Source organism: Halichoeres trimaculatus, unplaced genomic scaffold (assembly GCF_033239565.1).
Source record: "Halichoeres trimaculatus isolate MK-OKI-2021-1 unplaced genomic scaffold, fHalTri1.1 fHalTri1_scaffold_11, whole genome shotgun sequence".
Lineage (NCBI taxonomy): Eukaryota > Metazoa > Chordata > Actinopteri > Labriformes > Labridae > Halichoeres > Halichoeres trimaculatus.
In genome coordinates this window covers 22,044,550-22,065,030 of record NW_027437189.1, presented here as the reverse complement: position 1 = coordinate 22,065,030, position 20,481 = coordinate 22,044,550, and the positions used below count along the sequence as shown (strand labels likewise).

General features: G+C 41.2%; 1 protein-coding gene across 1 annotated transcript in view; it reads right to left on the bottom strand.

Moving 5' to 3' along the window:
- The window catches only part of LOC141799108 (adenylate cyclase type 6-like), a 45,735-nt gene that overhangs the window by 13,088 nt on the left and 12,166 nt on the right, over positions 1-20,481 (bottom strand). Inside the window, exons 4-10 of the mRNA XM_074681211.1 lie at positions 3,897-4,046; positions 3,361-3,482; positions 1,825-1,936; positions 1,477-1,604; positions 1,102-1,260; positions 857-998; positions 574-702 (exon numbers count right to left, since the gene is read on the bottom strand). Coding sequence (XP_074537312.1) covers positions 574-702; positions 857-998; positions 1,102-1,260; positions 1,477-1,604; positions 1,825-1,936; positions 3,361-3,482; positions 3,897-4,046 — 942 coding nt within the window. The remainder of the gene's footprint in view (positions 1-573; positions 703-856; positions 999-1,101; positions 1,261-1,476; positions 1,605-1,824; positions 1,937-3,360; positions 3,483-3,896; positions 4,047-20,481) is intronic.

Here is a 20,481-nt window from a genome sequence, read left to right as displayed (position 1 = left end):
ACTTTCTGGCGCCATGAATCTCATTTTAAATTGTGAAGAAGGAACAAAGAGATAAACAAAAACTAGACTACTTCAAGGTCATGTATAAAATCCTTACAGGGCCTTTGAGTCTGTTCTGCTAGCTACAGCTTAATACTACACACTGCACCTTTAAGTAGATCATTTTAGCATGTGGTCAAGAGAAGACTTAAAGGATATTAGGATTAAATGCCACAAAAGTTTAGCATTGGCACTAAATGCAGAATGCAGCTGAGGCTTTTTAATGATGTTATAGAGATATTGAGTTTTTAATATAATTTTTAAATGTAAGAGGAAATGCTTCAGGATAGGGGGAGTTAATATATTTCAGCCTTGAGGCTACAGAAATGAAGGACGACAGAAGGAAATCTGCCCTAAAAATACACTTCTGACCCTTGAATAATGAAAATATGTAATAAACCGCAGAGAGGGACTATTTGAGAAGGATATCCATGCTTTAGCTCAGAAAGTGGGGAAGATGACACAGGAAATCTTTTATAAACAGAAAGAACAGGTGCCATGTGCTTGACTAAGTGCTCCCTATGCGTATCCTACCATCTGCCTGAAGACTTTGGACTCCTTGGTTCTGGAGAAGGATCTGTCAGGCACCCAGCGTGGCATCAATCCCTCAGCAGAGTTTGCACGTGCTCGTTGCATCTTGGCCATCATGGCTTTCTCCTCTTTCTGGAGGTGAAGAAAACCACACAGTGCTTACAGGAACAAGGTCCTCTACGCCAGGTGACAAGAAATTATACAGTGTGTGTGAAAAGTGGCACCAGTGTGAAGTTAGGAAGAGGTCAAGCATTAAGTGGAGGTATGTGTGAGACTGTGCACCAACCCTCTTCTGACTGCAGCCCAGCACCAAGAAGGTTTCAATGTTGTTCTCTTTCAGGTACGCATTCCTCTCTCCTCCAAATCCTGGCTCCACCTCATAGTCGTCGTTTAGATACTGCAGTGTGGCTTTGGTGATGTGGATACGCCTACACACACAGACATATACAGAAAAACACAGAAACAGTGTGTCAGAAACTGAACTAGTGGAAGGAAACAAGTGAAAGAGCAGGTGGTGAAGGCGGGACTTACCCAGCCTTCCCCCCTGCTTCCATTTGGTTGGCGAGTGTCACGTCATTGGACCAGACATCAAACTGCCACTTGCGGAGGCCCAGCACACCACAGTGAACACGCCCGCTGTGGATGCCCACCCGCATGTTCACATTCACACCCGTCACCTCTCGTACAAGCCTGAAAATACACACAGGCATAAAAAAAAACAAAAACAAACTTGTGTCACCTTCAGCTTACCAGAGTCTCCTCTACTCTCTGTGCTGCCACAAAACAAGGCCAAAAGCAAAACTTCACCTCCACTAAAGTGTTAATTAATGCCTGTGAGGGTGTGTGTGCTTGTTGTGAGAAACAGGATCTTCGTGCTTTTGGTGCATTAATGTGTGACTGACTCACGAAATGGCCTCAATCATGTCAACTCCCATCTCTACACAGCAGTGGGCGTGGTCAGCCCGCGGCTCAGGCAGCCCCGACACACAGTAGTAACAGTCCCCTAGGATTTTAATACGAAGGCAGTGGTTCTCCTGCAGGGAAAAAGAAAAAACACAAAGACCCATGTGAAATATTAGGCCTAACATCCTGGCTATTTGCCAATGTGCTCGTGTCTCTAGTTTTCCACAAAGTAAACCATCTTGGCTTTGCTGCAACAATGCTGAAAGCCACAGACTGTACAATCACATAAGCAAAAGGGGTTATGTTGGATTTTTGGTGTGGAAAAGGTAACAGCAGGCAGTCAGCGCTCACCGAGGCCAGCTTGTCAAAGCGGGCAAAAAGCTCGTTCAGTGTCATGACCAGCTCCTGCGCCGTGCACTGAGACGCCAGGCTGGTGAAGCCCTCAATGTCTGCAAACAGGATGCTGCAAGAGAGGAGGAGATGGTGGAGGGAAGACATCCATGAATAAAGTATGTTAGTTTACATGGTCTAACACCACCCTCCCTCGTAACTGTCCAAAAGTGGAGGCGGGGGGGGGGGGGGGGGGGGGGGGGGGGGGGCAAGACCTTTGTTCAGACCTGGCTCTCATCATGTAAGCCAATGTAGGTCACCTCCCTCAGCCCGCCCCTCTGAGAACACTACCCCCTGTCCCCTGTCTGCATGCCTTTCATTGCAAACTTTTGATAGCATTAAAAGCCTGGAATAAACAGTGCCACCAGTTCCAGTTACGGGTGACAGATGGTGCTAGTGGTCCCATGAGGTCATACATAGGCAGGGGGGAGAACAGACTTTTACTACAGCAGTCCAGAGACTGTTTGCATCTCTGAGGAAAACTGGATCCAGAGATTCCTGACAGTGAGGTCTGTGTCTCCTGCAGAGTAACCAGTAAATATTTCCTGAAGAAATCTCCAACGGTTTGTTTTAATTATGTGAGTACTCAACAATAAATCACAAGAGCTTTATTGTTCTTGACAGCAGTTAAAAACAAAAGAGGCACAAGCACAAACAAAACGAATTGCAAAGCAAGATTTTACAGAGAGACAGAGATTTTTTTCCTTTTACCATTTAAAAGACACCAATAGTATTGAGTTTATTGAAGTACTTTGAGTATAATCGTAACTTGACTTTGGCCTCAGTGAAAGGGCTGTGTAAGCAAACATAAGTGGTTTAAATACACCCAAGAAGCCTTGTAAAACATTCATAGCAAAGAGTAATTTGTCAAGCCGTGTAGCCTTTATTCCAAAAAATAAAAAAAATTGAATGAAAACAGTGAGTTGTTAATCTGGATGACGGTTTAGTCCCATACATTTACACTTCATGCAACACCTAATTCCACAAGTGCACCACTTGCAACTATTTGGGTCACCTCTGACAGCACACCTCTGCTGTAACCTGGTTTCATCGTCCCTAAGAACCACCTGCTCTACAACCAGAGCATCACAGTCTGATATGTTTGGAAGGCTAATAGATGAGGACTTTGAATCGCGTTAGTACTGAGTAATGCCCTCTCAGGGGTGAAATCCAATGGCGAGGGCTGACACAGGGGGCCAGCAGACTTGAGATTTCCTCCTGTCATTTGCTGCAGAGAGCACAGCAGAGGGTCTGAGTCAATATCGTTACTGCAGCCGCTGCTGTCAGTGTCAATAAACAACAACATGCATAATACATGCTGGCAGGGAAATAGCTGTTGGAGTAACTCTATAACTGACACATCAGTCAGCAAAGCGAGGTCAAAGCCACTAGTGGTGGTTGTTAGAGCCAAGAAGACAAGCGGGCCAACATCTTCTGAGTGTGTTAGAGTAGTTTGGCGGAAGTGTGAGTGTGTGTTTGTTTTTCACCGCTGTTTACCTGACGTTGTCGTGTTTTTGGATGTAGATCTTGTGGAACATCATATCTTCCTTCTTGGCATTGATATCAGCCTTCATCTCCATGGCAACGTGCCTTGGCAGCACTGACAGCAGAAGGCGCTCCTGAGAGAGGGAGAGAAACGGAAAGTGAGAGACAGAGGGAGAAATTAAAGACAGAGAGGGAAAGAGGGGGGGCATTCATTTTCATCAGTTTGTACTGTTAAGAATGCTCAATGAGTCACTCTGCCTTGCTGGCATCTGCGTGGGAATGTGTTAGTCAAATAGAGAGGAGTGGAGATATGTGTTACACTTCAGAACATATTGTTGCACTTGAAACTGAGAGAAAAAAATTAAGCCAGAAAATGGAGACACCCATTTGTTGCTCTTTTGCATTTGTGTGCAGTGTGTTTAGTTTCCTGATAGGACGTGGGCAAGGCTGCACCTCTCACTTATTTGCTTAAGCATGCAAGTGTCTGTGTGTCTGTGTGTGTGTGTGTGCACGTGTGTGTGTGTGTGTGAGTGTGTGTGTGTGAGTACCTGCTGCTGGTTTTCCCTCTGCAGGTGCAGTCTGGCCTGGATATATCCTCTCGTCTCCTGGAAAGCTTGTCTCTGGGAGACCTCAGCAGGGTAGTGTGTACAGATCCCGATCATGTTGGTGCACAAGAAGATCAGCACGTTGGCACCAATCTGATGTCACGACATGCAAACACACACACACACACACACACACACACACACACACACACACACACACACACACACACACACACACACACACACACATACATACGACAGGGAGAAGGAATCAAAACACAAGTCCCACCAAACATTCAAATGTCACATCACATGTACAAAGTGAACTCTGCCTGACCTGGGAGGAGTCAATAAACAAAATTGATAACACTCTGTGTCATAGGATTTACTGCGAGGAGGAAAATTCCTCAAACGTCTGAGGAGCCATTAGATGTGATCTGGTTAGAGATGATGAGCTCGTGGCTGCTCTGCAACGGGACATTTTCTTCATGTCGCACTGAACAGCAGAGAGGAAGCCCAGGGGGTTTAATATGATGCATGAGAAGGGACACGTGAAGACAATGCCCCTCATGTTTTTCATTCTGCTGAGCTGAAAGTTAACAATGTCTTCATGCAATTTGCTGGATCAAATCAAAATATTAAAAAAAGAAAATTCATTCAGAGTGTGAAAATGTAGCTCTTTTCAGGGGCAAAAACAAATGAAAAAAATGACACTTTTTTATATTAAGCTGTAAAAAAACAAAAGCATAAAGCATTGGCCCAGAAAACCTCATACTGTTGGTGGTACAGCTTTAATTTTCCTCTCAATGAGACCCAAGAAAGTCGCTAAACAAAGTGAGTGTAAAGAAGCAAAGATGCTGAGAATAGCTTTAATTTTCCATGCTGGTCACAGACATCACACTCAATGGGTGCCTCTAGGTTTAGGTACTTTTAAAGGCACCAACCGTATTCTGTCAAAAATACCGGGTACTGAATCACAGAAAATCAAAAGGTACCATGTTTAGATACCTAAACACATCATTGTGACTGTGAGGGAGTGGAAGAGTAGGTGATTTTCCATGCTGAACATGAACCCAGCATTGTAAGGTTATATATTTAAGAATAAATATGTTAAATTGAATTTTTTTTATATTCTATTATTGCACAAATTGATACTTTTTAACCACAAAAACTCAGAAAAGTACGGATATATTGGCACTGTTGAGTACTGGGCTTCAGTACCATATTGTTTCAAATGTGAGAGGTACCCATCCCCACTCCTCCTTGTGGTTACGTCACCATCACTGTTGGTTTGTCCGAATACATTTTTTTATTATCATTTTTTCCACTTGTAACACCTTACATGACTTAATGAATACACCAAGAAAAAAAAATCTTTTTTTGAATGTTACTGTCTATGTCATGTGTTTTTATGTAACAAGTCTTGATGTCAGTAGTTCATTCAACCCCCGATGCTGCAAAACAAACTGATCAATATTTTTTGCAAATGCTCAAAAAAATAAAGAGAGATGAAATGAAAAAGCCAGCTCTGAAAATTTAATAAGTGGAGGAAAAAGGGGGAAGAACAAGAGTAAAAAGAAAACTAACTCAATAAAGCACAGACATCTTAAACTCCAAGTACAGAAACATCACATGATACTTAACGACTTTCTTCCCCATCTCTGCCATCAACAGATGATACACTTTTACAAGCAGAAACCCTGGGTTTTAAACATGAAGAAAATGCAGTGAGCAAAAAAACTGCAAAAACTTGAGTGCTCACTTGGGGCTGGCTGCCAAAGCCCAAAAGAGCCAATGCTGCCTATTTTTACAGATAAAACAAACATGTTTACAGTGTGCTTCAAAATATGTTTTGGTCTACGCAGCCTATTTCTCTGGAGGAGACTGATTTTATTTCTTCCTGAAAGGTCTTTTTTATTTTGGATTTTCTCAAACATTTTGATGGGACAGTGTGAGACGAACAGAAAAGTGGGAGAGAGGGAACAGACGTGCAGCAAATTATGACAGAACCAGGAATCAATCCTAGGACCAGTGTGATGGGGACTACAGGCCCAGCACATACGGTGTCTGCTCTTACGCCTGAAGTAAACCAGCATCACTGGGCAGGTGGGATCTGTGTAAATTGATAACTCATCTGTTTTAAATATTGTAAAGGGCAACAATATTTCCATAACCCGGCATGATGAGTGGTGACGCTGTCTGCTGCAAGTCTTTGCCCGTCAACCATCTTTGGGCTTTATCATCACCTCTTAGGACAACAAGCCAGATAGCCTCAGAACAACAGCCCAGATGGCAAACTGATGTTTTATTAACTCGCATTATAACATAGTATAGCCAAAAAACACCAGATGCATCTCTGGTCCAGCTCCACTCCGTCATGGCACCAGATCAGACTCCATTTAAGACATGTGTCAACTTACTAGAGATAGACCGATATGGATTTTTTGGGGCTGATACCGATACTGATTATCAGTAGGCAAGGAGGCTGATAACCGATATTTGAAGCCGATATTCATGAAAACTTAAAAAATAAATAGCTAAAGTTTTCTACAGTAAATAAAGCTTTCCAAAATGTCTATATAACTGCAATAAAACTGGACAGAACTGAGTTTGTGCTGCCTTTTACAGGCAATGCAGTTGAATTAATTTTTTGTTTGGTTTTACATGACTGATTTTAAATGACCATTTAGGGCTTCCATAGGATAGACAATGAGAAACTCTGTGCAGAGAAGCATCAGAGCCAAAACAACACAGTTTTGAATTGGTTTTATATCGTCCTCTGGATTAAAAATAAAGGCCTCTTTGGGTGCTCTGCAGAGACTTTCAAACTGTCACATGATATACAGATTGCATTGTTTTTAGGAATGGTGGTTGCTAAAAAACTTATTCTTCTCACTTGGAAATCCACCTTAACACCCTGCTTTTTGCACTGGCTTTAAGACATGCTTTACGTTAAATTGCGTCTGCACAAACCCAATACAGAGATTAAATTTGAGAGAGTTTGGAGACCTTTTTTGGCATATTGTGACATCAGCTTGCTTTCATGAGACCATTTTGGTGGTCCCGAGGTAGTGTCTCTTCTACCATATCCTTACGTGGCTTACCTCATTACTGAACTGTTGCTCTTGTGTTAACAACTTTAAACCTTTTTGTACTATTACTACTATGTACCATGAACTGGCAGTCAAGTTGTGTTTGTTTTTTTTTTTTTTGTTTTTTTTGTTTGTTTGTATGTTTTTCTGTCTTTCCTTAATGTCTATGTGTCCTGTATCTTTGTACTTGAGTTTATTTGTGTATTTGATCAAAATGGGTTCTTGTGTATTCTACCACCAGCATATTGATTATTGTTAATTGAAAAATCTGTAAATAAAATATTTAAAAAAAAAGATAAATAAATAAAGACCGATGCCGATATGCCCCAAAATGCCAAATGTCGGCCTCAATAATCGGCCCGGCCGATAATCGGTCTATCCCTACAACTTACACTGGATCCACTCCGTTGCAGTCTGACTATGTCCCTGCTCTGGCAAGTCACAGCTGATACACAATAATCCTATTTTTGACAGATAAGGGAACTTTGACGCGTCGATTTAGCGTAGGACAGATCAAGCAGGACGGAAATTTGCGCACGGAAACTACCTAAAAAGAGCAAGTGACTTTCAAAGTCACTTGCTGCTCGTGTTTAGCTTGACTACAATAAAAAAACACACAAAATGAGCAGAACCAGGTCAGGAGTGAACTGGTTAGAGGTTTTACATCCTAACATGAATGTAGAGAGGCTCATTGAGTGGGAAGAGCGGGAACTCCTCTGTCAGTGTGAGCTGATGTACGCAGTCAACACGTAACGGAGCAGAGCCAGCCTGGAGATGCATGTGGTGTTTTCCTGGTGTTACAACTTGCATCATGCATGTAACTCCTGGTAATTTTTTTTCTCAATAGATGTTCCATTAAAATACACTATTTACACACAGTCAAGGCAGACCAGCACTAGAGAAACACAACACAACATGTCTGACATTTACCAGAGGAGAACACTGACTGAGCACATCCAGATATTCCCATGATACCTCGAACTGAGAGATCTGGAGAGAATTCCCATCCTGTCTCAAATGACAAATAGTCACTGTGTCCAAACCAGTGTTCACTGATGCTGTTTCCCTCCATAGCCCTGTTCTGCTGTAACTGTTTCATTATGTTTGCCCCGTTTGTTGTGGCATGCTCTGGAAACAATGCATTTGTTGCGCCATGCCACTAACAAAACATGATATTGAAATTCAGAGAAACAGAAGCAGACATTGGTACAACTTCCTTGTTTGCACACAGAGTCATGAATTACGCTGGTTGAACAGCGAGACTCTGAGAACACAAAGGCACATACTGTAAAAACAGCGTAATCTGCAGCCTGAGTGAATCAAGTTGAGATACTGCAAACCGTGAAGTGAGCTTTGCTGGGTCAAAGACCTCACACGCATTCCTCTGCTCTGTTCCAGCAGCATTCTGTGTGTGCCTTTCGTGTTCCCACATATGTGTGGCAAGCCCCTGTGCGAGTCTGTGAGGGATTTCTCTTCTTGCTCATTCACAGTAAAGACTGAACATCAGAAATGGAGCCTGGACTTCCCCTCCATTCACACATGCATGCACACACAAACACACACAGACACACACATCCTCTACATGCTCAGAAGCACACTCCAGCCTGGGAAAGTCACTTGACCCATGACCGGAGCACAGAGTGTTTCCTCTGAAGATGATATCATCAATAATGAGAAAAAGACATGCAGGCAGTGTACACACATAAAAACTTAGTTTCAATCAATCTTCTTTACAAGATTTCAACTAAACTGGATGACATGAAAAGTCTACTACCAGTATTTTTGAACTATTGCTGGTATGTTGCCAAACCAGTGTGTGTCTGTGTGCATGTTTTGGATTGTGTGTTTTTGAAAAAGACAGCCAGAGAGAGATGAAAAACTGGTGATAGAGGATGATAATCTGATATGCATCTACTGAATATTTTTGTGTCAGTTGTAAAAAAAAAAAAGGAAATGTCTCACTAGAAACGTCACATCCACAAGTTGATCAAAACTCCCAACACAAGTTGACTCAAATGCACCCCCAGGATTCCCAGCGCTGTCCTGAGATCAGGTTTGGACTGTATACACACAAGAACTGTCCTCATGTTGTCACAACATCAGAGACGATCTAACGACCTGGGCTTGAAACAGAACACCGTTACCTCAGGACAGAGGCAGGCAAAATCCACTGTTTACTCCAAGGGAGAGTTGGCGCTAGCTTCTTAATGCACCTGAAAATAAATGGCCAAACTAGATTAGAAGATCAGCAGTAAGCGAAAAATGAACACTCTGATGTTTTCAGGTGCAGAGGCAAACATGCTTCAAGCAGCTGATGTAGGCAGAGAGCAACGGCACAGCTTCGAAACTTGTTTTTATAGTTCAGAGATACAGATGAGGTTCTTAAAAAAGTTTTCAGGACCAAACAAGCCTTTTTTTACCATTACTCTTTGAAGCAGATTGATAAAGAATGGTCAAAGCTAACTTTCATTCAATATTTCAAGAATAAGATCAGCACTGTGAAGAGATAAGGGTCACCTTAACGTCAGCGACAGAGGATAATCTGTGAAGAACCACTCTGAATTGCCAACTGTGACCCATCAGTCTTTTACTAACAAACCTATTGTTTAACAAATCACTGACATGCCAGGGCTGCCCGATAAGCATCATGATGTAACAGACCACCACTGTAGAGCTGACACTTCAGTCTTGAGGGGCTCTGATATAACCTGATCGCATTAATCCCAAACAGATGGCTCTGAACAGTGAGCGCCAGATAACTCAGTTAAGTGGCCTCACTGAGATACATGGCCACCTGCAGTTCCCAGGACCATGCTTATACCCCCACAATACACTCAATTTACATTCAGCCAGTTGAGTTTCCCGTGTGAGTGCTCTGAGATTTCAATCTGAGGAACAACTGTCCTCTATCAAATTGATTTGGAGAGCTTGGCACCAGAGATGGAGAAACCCTAAGCGCGGTTTAGGAATTTGCTGAGCATGGAGAAGACAAACCAGTGCAGTGATGGCATAAATACACAGATGTTTGATGGAAGTGGTGATGAACTATTGAAACTACACAACAGCCCAGAAAAAATTACACTGAATAGACTGTCTTTTTAATATAACAGTGTAAAAACACTGTATAAATGAGATCACAGTGTTGGGAAATATGAGGCATGAAGCTTGTCCTGATGCCGGGTCGTACTTAGTCACCGGGTTTCCAGAGATTAAAGGAAGAAGTGTTTCCAGAGGCTCCTGGATAAATCTTGTATGTATTATATGAGTGCATTTGGACAAGCAGCTCTTTAATGTTGCAGCTTGAGCTCTCTGTCACTGCGCTGGTATCAGTAAGGCATGAAATCGAGCACAGACTCCAAACAGCCATGTGGTGTAAAGACAGCAGAAGCTTCCTCTCATTAGCACGCCGTCTCTCTCTTTGTAACCGCTAAGCTGGACTTAAAAGTATCGTTCCCTGATCATTCTTACTGCAGACTTCAAGCTCTCAGAGATGATCTTAGCTCAACATTTACTTAAGCAGGAACCTCTTGGCTGCAAAGTTAAAAGGAGTCCAAACATTGGCTTATAAGGTGCGGCTCTCTGCAAGGTGCTTTGTAAAGTTAAAGCAGATGAATAATATTTTTAGGAGTGAATGAAGGAAAGGGATGGGAAAGATTTGTTCCTGGCAAACACAGAAAACACTTTTCTGTTTAATGATATCCCAGAGGACATTTCTCTCCTGCACAGACACGAGAGTAAAGCTCTTTTTCCTCAACATAAAGAAGAACACTATCTGTACATTCAGGGGTCAAAAACATATGCAAAAGTAAAGGTGTAAAAAAACATTGATATGGGAATATATCCAACTACTTTGACCTCTGATACAATATCCATATTTCAACTCTTAATTTCAATATTTTTGTAAAAAATAAATGCTCATATTTTAGCAGAGCTGGTTGTGAAATACAACTTTGGCACCTCCACTGGGGTAGATGGAGCTGAAGAGCTACTCCGCTGTATGTTGCCCATAGACTGTATCACAAATATAATCTCCAAGTATATTTTATTCTTAACTTGATGTGGGTTTTGTTGCCATAGACATTAATTTTTCCCTTCTATTTTTGGGTCAGTTGGCTCAAAATCATTTAAGTTTAGTTTTTACAGTGTAGTAGACTTATAAAATAATAATCATAGCACGTTACACAATACTATTTTTTTTTAATGAGAAACATTGATTACATTTGGCAGTTTCACCAAATGACCACGTCTTTCACTCAATAATTTCTTTGCAACATTAGTTTAATTTCAGAGTAGTTTAAGTGACAAACTTGAAACTCTTTGTTTTCAAGTAAAGTGTATGTTTGTAACACGGCATGTGACTTTCAGTATCTTAAAAAATATAATAGAAAAGTTGTTTTTAATCGAATACTTTTGACTTCACACATCTTTTCAATTTTGAGTAATATTCTGATTTATATCATCTATTTTTTTCTTAGTTAACTGTGTAGAATTTCACTATATATCCCAATATTGTGACATCTTGATACACCATGATGCTATCGGATTGTTACCCAAGTATCCTGATGTGTATCATATCATAAGGTTCTTGCCAGTACTCACCCCTATGCAAAACCAGCTGTTTTATGATCAATAAGACATAAAGAAGATCTATCAAATAAGAGGCGCCGCCCTGTTGGCTATAGCTGCCTTTTGCAGCAGCTCTCTCTTCTTTGTCTGTTTCTTGTAATTTTTTCGTCTCTTTTTCGTAATCTTTGTATTTGGAGTGGATCATTACTTTGTATAGCTCATTTGTTGGTCATGGGCACCAAACTTTTTGTGGCTTCAGTGATAATTTTACTACTTTTTCTCCTGTGTTTGTCTGGAGAGCCTACATTTAACCATGGCTGTATTGTTTACATGTGAAATCAGCTGTTAGCAGCCTGTCAATGCTAACTGGTGCAAGGCCGGATGTCTTCCCACAAGGTGATAAGAAGGAGGTGAGGATGACGTGCTGGCTCTCAGGTGTGAGCTGAGAAGTGACGACATGGACCTGTCCTTCCATCCATCGTTATTGGGAACGTAAGATCTATCTCCAATAAGATGGACGAGCTAGCTGTGCTAACCCAGCAACAGAGGGAATACCAGAGGGCAGAGTAGCATCATGCTATTCACAGACATGGCTAACGGAGCTAACATCAGACACAAACACCACATTGGAAGAGCTTCACCTGCTGTGAGCAGACAGGATCCAGGAGACAGAGATGGAGCATGACTGAGGAAGCTCAGTCCTGGACCCTGTGGAGGTGGAGGCTGGCTGAACTGGACAATGATGGACAAGCTGTCGTCACCTATTTTCTTATGGACCTTTTACACTTTCTATACACTTTCTTACTTTTGTTTACTTGATTGCTGCTGTGACTTCAATTTCGTTGCACTTGTTACATTGACAATAAAGTTCTATTCTATTCCAAGATCTGCTGCTTCAAACACAGAGGGAGCCTGAGTGACATCACAGATTGGTTTTCAAGGAGGTGTTACAAAGTCTAAAGATGGCAGACACAATCGTGGCACCAGAAAACTTTCAGCTAATCTAGAAACCAGCAGCTCTTCTTGCCAGCAAGTATAAAACCAAACTCTCCTTGTCTAAGAATAGATCACATCTGTGTAACTGTGGATAACTAAAATGAAAAAAGATGATTTAAGACGAAGGTCAGACCACTTGCAGCTGTTATGATTTGAGAGATGCGATATAGAGGCCAAAACTGTATTTTGTACTACCCTCTAAATGATGAAGTTTTCTTGGAGCCAGCCTTAAGTAGACACTCAAGAAACAACTGCATTTTGCATTGCCTTTGTTTTTTAATACACAAGGTTGCTGCTTTGTCTCAGATTGTGTTTCTCCTTGAGAATGTTCATTCAACATTTTGACAATAGGCAGAGTTTGGTCACAGAACAATAAATTTGTGACTAATAAAACTCCCTATGAGAGGAGATACCCTTAAAACTGAGAAAGTTGCTTTTTTAAAATGTAATCAATGTTTGGATTGTACATGAAGGTTTAAAATGGCCTGCAGTGATTTAATCAGACATCCTACTGACTGTGAGTTCTGCTAAAAAAGTTTTAATCTACACAACCAAGAGGTCTTCGTCCCATAAGTCAACACACAGACTCGGGGGACACTGATTGCTGGGGGCTCTTGACCTCCGATAGGCATCTGGAGCCTTTAAAATGTCTTACAGAGATTAACGTCAAAGTCTTGTCACACGTCACAAGCAAGAGGTAAAAATAGGAAATACTAAGAGACCTCGTTGCACTTGTCTTTATCTATTTGATGTTACTAAGGAGCGTAATTACTGCCACACAAAAAAGCCATCCCTTATAAAGATAAATACTGCAGAGGGATGGGGGTGCCTGTCTTTGCCATCTTGGGTCTCTGCCATCTGGAATCGGAGCTCTCTTTTAGTCATGGCTCAGACCAAACCAAAATTGGTCTCAGGCGACCAGAGAGGCCACAAAGTAATCTTTGTGAAACACTGAGGCAAATACCACAAAGCTAAATAGAGCTGGACCCAGGCCGCACATCTGTCAGACACCCAGATCCAGAATTAATACTTCTCCATATATGTTTCCCAAACATGAGAAAAATCTCCCAGCAGTCCTGCAAGTTCTGACTAAAACAAAATTCAGCCACTTGCTACAATCACCCAATCAATTTTCATAATCTGACAAAGTATTTTTCTGAAGCCAAAAGACCATGATGATGGTTCATCTCTTCATGTCAGCCTCAAGTCTTCAGAAGTTCAACAGTTGCAATAAGGATGAATTGCATTTGTCTGGCGCTCAGAGGAAAGAAATGTCTGAGACTGAAATGAAACATTTTTTTGGCAAATCACACAAAGACAGGAGACTTTCTTTGTAGCAGTAACCCGGTCATTTGAGATCTTTAAACACAGACGCTCCCCAAATCAAAGCAGTCAGCCATCTTCATACTTAATTGTGGTTCTTTGACTTGGCTAAATGTCTGTTCACATTTTACATCCTCTGCTTTCAGACATTTATCACATGTCCTCTCTCCCTTTCTTCCCACACACTTCCTGTTTCTGTGAATTTGACAGGCAGCAACAGAATAAACCTACGTGTAATGAAAATGAATGAGTGAGCAACCTTAGGTTTTACAGGCTTATGTGAACTTTGCTGCTGTTTTAACCCAGATCCTTTCACTTTTTCCTCAGGACAAAAAAGTAACACCTCATTTCCTGAAATACTGAGTTTTAAATACACATACAGTTGAAGTAGAAAAAAAAACTCACTTTTTGAGCCTATGTTGTAAGATTTGTTAATTCATAGTTTCATAATAAGACGTTTTTGATTTAAAAAAAATCAAGACTCCATACGTATTTCCACAGCTTTGCCAGTGCAAGCATTGAAAAGAAGCAGAAGAAGAATTACAGATATTATTTTTTTTTTGTTTGAGATAACTTGAGTGGGATAAAGTAATGCACTGTTTCATAGTAATGTAAAATTATTAGTTGCAATCAAGGTTATAATAGCTAACTAAAACGAAAAACTAAAAACTAAAAAGAAAAACTAAAATGTAAAACACATTGCAGTTAACTCAAACTGATAAAAACTAGAAAAGAAAACAAAAATGATAAGTTAACTCAAACTGTATCTTGTGTTCACAAAACTAACTGAAACTGACTAAAATTAAAGACAAAATGTCCTTAGTTATAGTTTTTGACAATATTAATAGCTTTTAGGATTTAAATTAATCCGACACATTTTCCCAACCAATTTTATGACAGTTTTCGGCAGTTGTCAGCGCCGTACGGCACCATCATGGTGACGTACTGGGACGTGCTTGTTTACTGCACTGACTGGCTGTGCTCTGTGCTGTGACAAAACGTAGAGGAGCAATGAATCAGAGCATCTGTAATAGTTTAATTTCATGCGAGTCTGACTTTATTGTTACAGAGTCCAAGTTTCTAATTATTAAAGCTCATATTATATTGTTTTATATAATTTACGGTTTTAATATTTTTAGTAAATTCATGTTAACATTATTTTATATAATTTATGTTTATATTTTTTTATATTACGTTTATTTTATTTTATTGTGTTTAAGGCAGCAGCCAACAGTTCAGTATCAGCATTGACTGAGCAGTGAGCACCATGTTGGACTGGAAAATAAACTGTATGACAAAATATTTACTCTGACCTTTTTGAATCCTGCACCTGGTTAATAAGGTATGAAAAATCTAAAACTAAACTAAAACTAAGCCTTGTTGCAAAAATTAAAACTAAATAAAAACTAGAATGCCTGCTACAAGACTAATTAAAACTAAACTGTAATGGAAAAAAAGGTCAAAACTAACTAGAACTAAACTATAATGACACATTCAAAACTATTTTAACCTTGGTTGCAACTGAAAGATGTGTATACTGTGATTGACATTTCTCCTACACAATGTGATCCGACAGGACAGCTAAACATTACCAGTCACAGCACATCATGACGTCACGTGTCCCAATAAAAGTCAGAATAACTTAAATAGTAGTAAAGCACTGACATGTTGCATAAACATCACATCCTTCTCACAGCCATTTTTCTCTTTTACCTGGCAGAGCCCTGGTTGAACACTGTCTAAAGCAACATTTCAACAGGAAACTTGTCTTTTTTTGAAAATCCTCTCCTGGTTTAAGTCATGAATACAAAACAGTATGTGAGAAGAAAATTGTCAACAGAATTTAAAAAAACACCTGCTATTAGGATTTTAAGCTAGGCTCTAATAAAACACTTCTGGGTACTTAGTGAATACAGACTCAGCTTTTTATGCAGAAGATCGAGCCTGATAACAGGCACTGTATTTCAGTACAAAAAATATCAAATCTTGTTGTTGTTGATCTTATTCTCCTGTGTAAATGGTAGAGGCATCACTTTAGGAGGGACACCAGTACTTGGCTACCAGGGCTAGCAAGACCTCCTCTGCTGGCCAGAACACTGTCAAAATCCAAAAGCTGTATCTTTTAAATATATATGTTTTCTCAACAATGTTATGCAAAATTTTCCATTTTAGTTTATTGTTTTCATAGCCACCCTTTCCACAGCTGTGCTGCATCTTGTGCGGCTCGGTTAAGTAGAGCTTTTATCCAATCAGAGTTAACCTTCTTGTCTCAGAGTTAAAAAGTCTGCCCTGAAGCCTTCAGAGCTTTGATGAAACCCATCTGCAGCTGAGGTACATCAAGAAGTTTTCTCAAGCATATCAACACACACACAGTATACCATGTGCCTTCTCGCTTGCCCTACCAGGTAGTTAGGTATTTTAGGGTGGTCTACGTGGTTTGTTCAAGAGTTGTAAAACAAGTTAGCAGCATGTGACAGAATAAAGGGTTTAACTTTAAGGTTAAGGTGAATGTTTTGATACAATAGTTTGGGATCGCACTTAAGTCACAGGTATATAAAACCCACAGCCTGCCACTGAAAATAATTGTCGTGGTACATGAAGATTCAACGTGAAGCAGTGAAAAGAATTTAACTTTTGTGTTTGTCAGGGGGCTTGTCTCCGCTCAGGGGTTCTTGCTGGGGTCAGTGTTTGCCTGGACAGGCTGAGATTATGGAGGGCAGAGGAGGGGGATAGAGGGGGACGGCAGGGGGTGGGAGGAGGTGGGGGGCAGTGCCGGACACAACACTCTCCTCCCAGCTGTGTCCTCGCTAACCTCTCACTTCCTGCCCACTCACACCCTCGCAGGCGCAGCTGCAATTACAGCACGGTGGCTTATGAGAACACAAGATTTGGTTAATAGGCTTAACAAACCAACCAGCCCACCAGTTCAACACCCTCCTCTGCTGGCTCATCCCACTGATCTGAACCCTGTGAGGGAGTCCAGACCTTGAACTATGGGACTGTGAGCTAAACATCCAGGAATCCACATTTCAGCTGCTATTGGCCCCAACTCCTTTTAAGCACAATTTACAACATGATCCTCCAGCCACTCTGACACAGGCAGGTGTAACATAAGTCCACCTTTCACATGTAAAACTACATGGTGTGTCATTCAAATAGCACCTAGCATGTACTATTCCACGTTTGTCCAGATTGGAAAAACTTAAGGCTAGGCTTAAAAAGGGAGGTGTTTTACTAGATTATTGAGAAAGTGTTTGTGAGTCGATTAAAACATGAAATAATTGAGTCTGATGGTCAAGTTTTATGAGCATCTGCTTAGCATGGGTATGAACAACACAGTTTGAACTGCTGTCCTTCTCAGTTCTGACTCTTCCTGTACACAATATTGACTTTTACTACAAAGCATACAGATCAATACTGGTACACGAACAACAGGTTATAGTTTAAACAGTGGTAGCACGAGAGCAGCTTGGTGACTCCTTTAACTAAAGTTTGGGCTTCATTGGTAAATGGCGAGCTGAGACTGAACTCATGTGTATGACACATCCGCCTTCCAGACTGGCTTCAACATATAACATCACATGTGAACTTCATGCTTGTGAAGCCTAACACATCAGGAGTGTTTCACACAGAGAAAACACCCTGAGTGCTGTGCTGCAACACATGGTTAGAAAACTTCTGTGTTACCGTGCTGGTGTGTGTTTCCATGCACTGACCTTTACTTTATGATGTACGATCATGTCTGAGGGGTTTTACACACCACGACAAAGACTCTTTGTGAGTCTTTCAGGCACATTTCATGTGAAGGAAAATGTACAGTCTGACAGCTCTTTTTTACGACATAAAGGTGCTTATGACACTTTATCCCAAACAAAGAAAACAGGCCCTTCTTTCTGCCTCCTTAAAAGGAAACATGTTCATTTTTTCATACGAGTCAGGAGGCAGTGTTTCAACTCAAAGTAATACTCTTTCTGAGCTCTCTGCTACAAAGCTGGTGTTGTCAGATCCTGTGAAGGCAAAGAGACAGAGTGTAACTTCCTTTGGATTAATCAAGCGTGTGTGGAGTGTGTGAAATTACATCATGAGACTGGAGTCTTGTTATTGTATCTGACATCATTCAGTGAAAATGTGAAAAAGCCATGTTGTGAGACACTGAGGCTGGGGGCTTTAAACTCAATAACTAACAGGAAAAACAGCCTCCATCGTCTGGACAGAATAAAACAGGAGGCCTGCTCTTTCCATTCGATTAGCCGGTCAAGCAGGTCACAGGAGGTCTGTGTCAGTAAAGACATGTGTGTCCACAGTGGTGTGTATTTCAATAGCAGGAAGGTGTTGCTGCAGATAGCATGCATGCTTGTTAATTACAGCTTCACTCAGTCATGCATTCTCACGCGGCCGGACATATGTTGTAGAAGTGTTGTTGTAACTGGGGAAAGTGGGATAACAAGACAGTTGGCCTGTCCGACAGTGACCTTTGACAGCGAGCCATTCACCTTCCTGTCACCAGGGCTGGGATTGGGTGCTCTTCACTTAACAGGATCTCTAAAGTAAAACTGCCCTTAAAAGCCTCGGGGCTTGCGTGCTCTACAGATCAACATTTAACACCGCTAATGGATTCCTAATATATATCTCTTGGCCGCCCGCCATGGCAGTTCAGCCTTAAATCCCTGTATTTACTTTTGTGGAGAGCCAAGTTGTTAGTAAACCATGAGCTGTTATTAGAAGCCCGTACTTCCTCTTCCCTGACTCACCTGCTATTATTAGCCTGGCTATTATTATTTGCCTTATCGGCAGCTACATTCTAAGAGCAATATTTCTCTTATCACTAATCCTAATTGCTCCCACCCATGGTGGTGGAAGCTATCCGGGTTTGTATCGTTGCCTCTGGTTGTAATACAATAAGGGGGATGAGTCACGAGCTCTCTCCCTCTGTACAGGGGAGGGGATGGGAAGAATGGGGGATCTATTATTTGAGGCAGTGCATTGTTTGGCACCCGCAGTACCTGATGATGGGTTCTCACCATTTGATAGCAGCCGAGTGAGCTGCTCTGATCCATGCAGACAGGCACCGATCACACACCTCATGTCTTGTGTGCTGTGTGTGTATGTTCAACTGGTCATAGTGTTTGAGTACAGGACACTGAATTGGCCTAATATAAGTCATGATTGGTGTCAAACTGCCGCACTTATTGAGTGCTGAGCCAAATGTGTCCATCGGATCAGATATCAAAGTGAACGCTGGCAGTGAATATAAAATAAACAAATCATGTTTCACTTTACTTTACATCTGACCTTATTTGAATTGGCATTTTCATCAGGACACAAGGACTGTTTTGTCTTAAAATAAAGCACATGAGAAAACATTTCTGTAACTCTTACATATACTGTGCACGCTGATAATGGGATGTGTTTTTTTATTTTTTTTATCAGGGCTTGAACTCAAAAAAATGTTCTTTAAGACATTACTCTTTTCAACACTGAAACTAATTGGTACAAGTATGATTAGAATGTAAACAATACCCCACCCTATTAATAACTCTCTGCCACTCTGCCTGACTTTGAAAATGAAACATACCTTGCACATTCAGAATGATCACAATCCACAAGAGACAAATGAGCAAGAGTGGTGTCACACACACACAGCTGTTGCTGATTATCTGAGAAAACATGATAAATTATTTCACAAAGGTTGAGGTAGTCTGAGTGCTTGATTCCTGGTTTTTCTTACATGACACCACTGTTCTTGCCTAACTGCACACAGTGCATGCATCGGTCATGCTCGTGACATTTCATTGATTGGTATCTTTTTCTCCATTGTTCAGCAGAGGCTTCAGTATGTTTCCACTAGTCCCACATTCGTTGACCCCATAACAATCTGCTAAAGGAACAGGTTTTTCCTCTAGCGCCGGATCAGCACACAATAACAAAAGTACAGATGAGATGTGCCTTTGAGACTTCACTCCAATATTGACCTGCCCGTCGATAGCTCCTCGGAGGAGGACTCTGTTTAGGATTTGGTTAGCCAAATATATCCTGCTGCACACAAAAGGACAACTTCTGTTTGGTTCCTTGTTAATCCCTGTATGACATTTTGCACACTGGCTGTCTCTTGATTCATAGAACTAAACAATGACTCTGCAAGTCACATAATCCCCCTAAAGACATCAAGGCGTACAGATGCACAGCTGCTCATACTTAAGTTATCAAAATACATATATCAAAGCAAAAATTTTCTGCAAAGCACCTAAGGCCAATCATGTCAGAGTTGCCCCAAGAGAGACTGACAAACCAAAACATGAGGGACAGGTGGTCTGTAACAGACCAGCACTCAGGGGCAAAATGAGACTGCAGTTATGTGTATTTGTGTTACGCCTGTGCGTGTGTGTGTGTGTGTGTGTGTGTGTGTGTGTGTGTGTGTGTGTGTGTGTGTGTGTGTGCGTGTGTGCGTGTGTGCGTGTGTGTGTGTGTGTGTGTGTGTGTGTGTGTGTGTGTGTGTGATACATAACTGACCTCCATCCCCAGCAAAAGCGCTTGAGGGGGTGACTGGGCTTAAATCAAATCTCAGGTGACTGGACGAAAGTAGACTGCTGTTTGAGGGTATTTGAAACCAA